Source organism: Carlito syrichta, unplaced genomic scaffold (assembly GCF_000164805.1).
Source record: "Carlito syrichta isolate Samal-C Ts95f unplaced genomic scaffold, Tarsius_syrichta-2.0.1 Scaffold304589, whole genome shotgun sequence".
Classification (NCBI taxonomy): Eukaryota; Metazoa; Chordata; class Mammalia; order Primates; family Tarsiidae; genus Carlito; species Carlito syrichta.
Window position 1 is genome coordinate 27,152 of NW_007248685.1, and position 3,886 is coordinate 31,037.

The window sequence follows — 3,886 nt, forward strand, 5'->3', positions numbered from 1 at the left end:
TCCTCCCGCCTCAGCCTCCCAAGTAGCTGGAATTACAGATGCGCGCCACCATGCCCGGCTAATTTTTCGTTTTGTTTTTTTGTAGAGATAAGATCTCATGGCCGGGCTTGGTGGCTCAGCCTGTCATCCCAACTCTTTGGGAGGCCGAGGAGAATGGATCGCCTGAGCCTGTGGGTTCAAGACCAGCCCGGGCAACTTGGCAAGACCTCATCTCTACAGTAAATCAAAAATTAGCAGGGCACGGGAGCACGCGCCTGTAGTTCCAGCTACTTGGAAGGCTGAGGTAGAAGTTTCACCAAAGCCCAGTAGGTCGACGCTGGGATGCACCTTGAGTGTGCCACCGCACTCCAGCCTGGGAGACAGAGTGAGACTCCAACTCAAAAAAAAAAAGATCTCACTATGTTGCCCAGGTGGTTCTTGAACTCCTGGGCTCAAGTGATCCTCCCACCTTGGGCTCCCAAAGTGCTGGGATGACAGGCATGAGCCACCGCACGAGGACTGCTCTTCTACTTCTTAAAAAAACACTTAAAAATTTATCTATTTATTTATTTACTTTTTTTTTTGAGTTGGAGTCTCGCTCTGTCACCCAGACCAGAGTGCAGTGACCGCTCCCAACCATCGCAGCCTCGCCTGCTGGGCTCCGGCGATCCGTCCTCCTCAGCCTTCCGAGTAGCCGGAATTACAGGCCTGCGCTACCACGCCCGGCTGATTTTTTGATTTATTGTAGAGATGAGGTCTCGCTGCCCAGGCGGGTCTCGAACCCGCGGGCTCAGGCCATCCACTCACCTCAGCCTCCCAAAGGCACGGGATTACAGGCTGAGCCACCGAGCCTGGCTTATTTATTTACTTTTGAGTTGGAGTCTCACTGTCACCCAGGCTGGAGCACAGTGGCATGCTCACAGCCACCGCAGCCTTGACCTACTGGGCTCCAGCGATCCTTCCGCCTCAGCCTTCCAAGTAGCCGGAACTAAAGGTGTGTGCCACCACACACAGCTCAGTTTTTTATTATCATTATGTATTGTAGAGACAAGGTCTCGCCAAGTGCTGGGATTACAGGCTTGAGCCACCGCACCCAGTCGCTATTTTTGGTTTTAAACCTCTTGATTGAGGTACGAGCAGTTTCAGAAAAGCTATGAGTACTGAACGTGGACAGCTTGAGGAGCTGCAGCTACGTGAGCACCCGTGAAACCAGCACTCAACGCCGCAGTCCACCTGTCATCTCCAGGACGCGTCGTCCAATACTCTCCCTTGGTATGGGTCACGGAGCAGGAGGACGGGGCCCTCCCTGGATGCCTCCTCCTCTCCCAAGACACCAGCCCTCCCGGAGCGGCCAAGTCCACACCATGGAGCCACGGAGCTGCCCCTTTGCCATGCTGGACTCACACTGGCAGCAGCCACGGGACACAGGACAGAGGGAACAGGCGACCTGCCCAGGGTCTCACAGCTCATGTGAGGCAGAGGTAGGATTTGAACTCAGGGCTTTTCTGCATTCTCCGCCCCTAGGGAAGCAGCAGAATGGGGGTGTGGGCCCCCCCTCGGGATCCGACAGCACCCTGCTGGGCCACCTTGGCCAAGTGGTTAGGCCTCTCTGTGCATGCATAGCCGCAGACAAGTCCTAGTGGTACTGGCCTAGTAGACAGCACGCTTGGGCACCTCGGGGTCAGGGAAGCCCCAGAGGCAGGGACCATGTCTGACTCCCATGAGGGTGGCCCCTGAGTAGCTATGGGAAGCCCGGAGCTGGGGCTCCCTGGCCTTGATTTCAAGCCAGCTTTGGGGCTTGGGCACAGCTGCCAGCATCAGGAGTCCTCCTGTTCTGGCCACGTCCCACCCTTGACACCTCTGCCCTGAGCGTGTCCAGGTGAAGGTCTCCACCACCCACCACTGACCCCGGGCTCCGTGGCCAAGCTGCCTCTGTGCTCAGCCCCCGAAAATTGGGGCACTCGGACCCGGCTGCCCAGACACGGTCACCTGGGCAGTGTCCCCCCATCCCCGCCCTGCCCTCTCCGTGCTCTTGGCCATCCCCCCACCCGATCCATCCCTGGAACATCTGGAACCCCCCGCCTCCCTCCCCCATCCCACCAGGGCCGGTGCCCTCAGCATTCTCCTGACACCGCTCCTGCCCACACAAGGTCTCGGCGCCCACTCCCACCCTGAGCCCCTGCCTGGCCCGACCCCCTCAGCCCGACCCTTGTGACCCTCAGCCCACGCCCCAGGCCCATCCTGACCTTCCCCCTCCCTGTGGGGGAACAGCTGGATCCCCAGAGTGGCCACCACCCACAGGGAGGCCACGGAACTACAGACAGGGCCACTCTGCCTCCGAGGCAGAGCAAGACACCATCAAGACACAGCCCCGAGTGCCAATAAGGACGCGAACCCCCTTTTCCTGCTAACCCCAGGCTTCCACCCACCTCTTCCCCCTGCAGTGGCCACCCAAGCCTGGTTTTTCAGGGTGAAAGATGGAGTGGGGACAGCCTCTCGGATGAGGATGGCAAGATCCCGATCACAGAGCCCCCAGGTCTTGACCAAACCCACCCATGGCAAGCCCCCAAACCACCCCCCAGAAGCCCAGACCCTGCAAATTTTCCTGCATTCCCCCTGAGATGCATCGCAGTGTCCTGACTGTGCGTGTGGCATCAGCCACCTGACTGTGTGTGCCCTTGGGGCACCAGATGCCTGTCCCTGCCACGGCCGTGCCCTGGGGTCCCTCCGCCCACAATGCCCTCCTCTCTCCTCTTCAAGTCTTCCATGAGACCCCCCTCTCAAGCCTCGGCGACCTCGGCTGGTCAATGCCCCCACCCCTCCCTGGCCTCCTCTTGGGGCTGTGGAACTGTGTTCCTTGCTGACTGTGAGCTGAGAGCCAGGCCCAGGTCTGTGTCGTTCACAGCTGCCCTGGGCCCAAGTGTGCACAGGTGCCAGGAAGGACGGGCCTGTGCCCCTCACCCCAGGTAGCTGTGCTCCCCCTGGAAGCCGAGGGCCACCCCACGGATCGAGGGCCCCTCCTATCATGCACCCCAACGCCGGGTATGGCCTGTCCGCAGTGATCCCTGCCTGTCCCACATCCTCTTGGGAGTGCGTGCATCCCAAAGGCCGTTCCTGGCCGGGCCGCCACGCGACGGGGCGGACCCTGCACTCCCTGGGACTCGGCTCGGCCGCCTCCGCTTCTGGAAGGCGGGCGAGGCCGGGGCCCCCACCTCACCTCGGCCAGGTCTTCGTGGTCCTGCTCCACATAGGTGGTCCCTCTCTGCACCGGCATCCCGGGCGTCTCCGACTGGTCGCTGCCGCTCTCGGCCTTCCGGCTGAGGTCCTGGGCCTCGGCGTCCGACTCCTCGGGGTGGTCTCTCTCCGACTTGTCTGAGAACGCGTCGTTTTCCAGGGGAGACCCGTTCAGCCTGGAAGGCAGGTGACACCCATGGGTCCTGGCCACGCCCGGGCCACCCGCCCCGGGCCACTGGACCCTGAACTCACACATGCTCCTGCGCTTAGTCCCCACCCGACCACCCCTGATGCGATCAGCCCAGTCGTGAAGGTGGACAGACTGAGGCTCCCGGCATGCTCACTCGGGCCACAGCCTGCGTTTGGGGCTACTCTCACCCCATCCCTCCGCCTGTCTACGAGGAGACCCCAGGGGTGGCATCCTACCCCCCGCCGCCGCCCTGCCTCACTCACGGGAACAGGTCCTGGTCCGGGTGCGTGGCAGCCGAGGCGGGCAGACCACAGAGCGAGGAGGGTGAGGCGTCGGGTGAGGACCCCGGGTCCCCGTCGCGGCCGTGCCTGCAGGCACCCAGTCGCAACAGGCCGGAGCAGCGCACGGCCAGCTCCAGGGCATCCAGCCAGCAGCGGCCTGCGGGGGTCACGGGTGAGCTTGTCTCCCCCAAGGCTGCAGGGG

At 62.1% G+C, this 3,886-nt stretch overlaps 1 protein-coding gene across 1 annotated transcript in view; it reads right to left on the reverse strand.

Annotated features, from left to right (window-relative positions):
- OSBPL5 (oxysterol binding protein like 5) overlaps positions 1-3,886 on the reverse strand; it is a 29,484-nt gene that overhangs the window by 11,440 nt on the left and 14,158 nt on the right. The window contains exons 7-8 of the mRNA XM_008060305.2: positions 3,667-3,841; positions 3,197-3,389 (exon numbers count right to left, since the gene is read on the reverse strand). Of these exons, the coding sequence (XP_008058496.1) occupies positions 3,197-3,389; positions 3,667-3,841 (368 nt within the window). The remainder of the gene's footprint in view (positions 1-3,196; positions 3,390-3,666; positions 3,842-3,886) is intronic.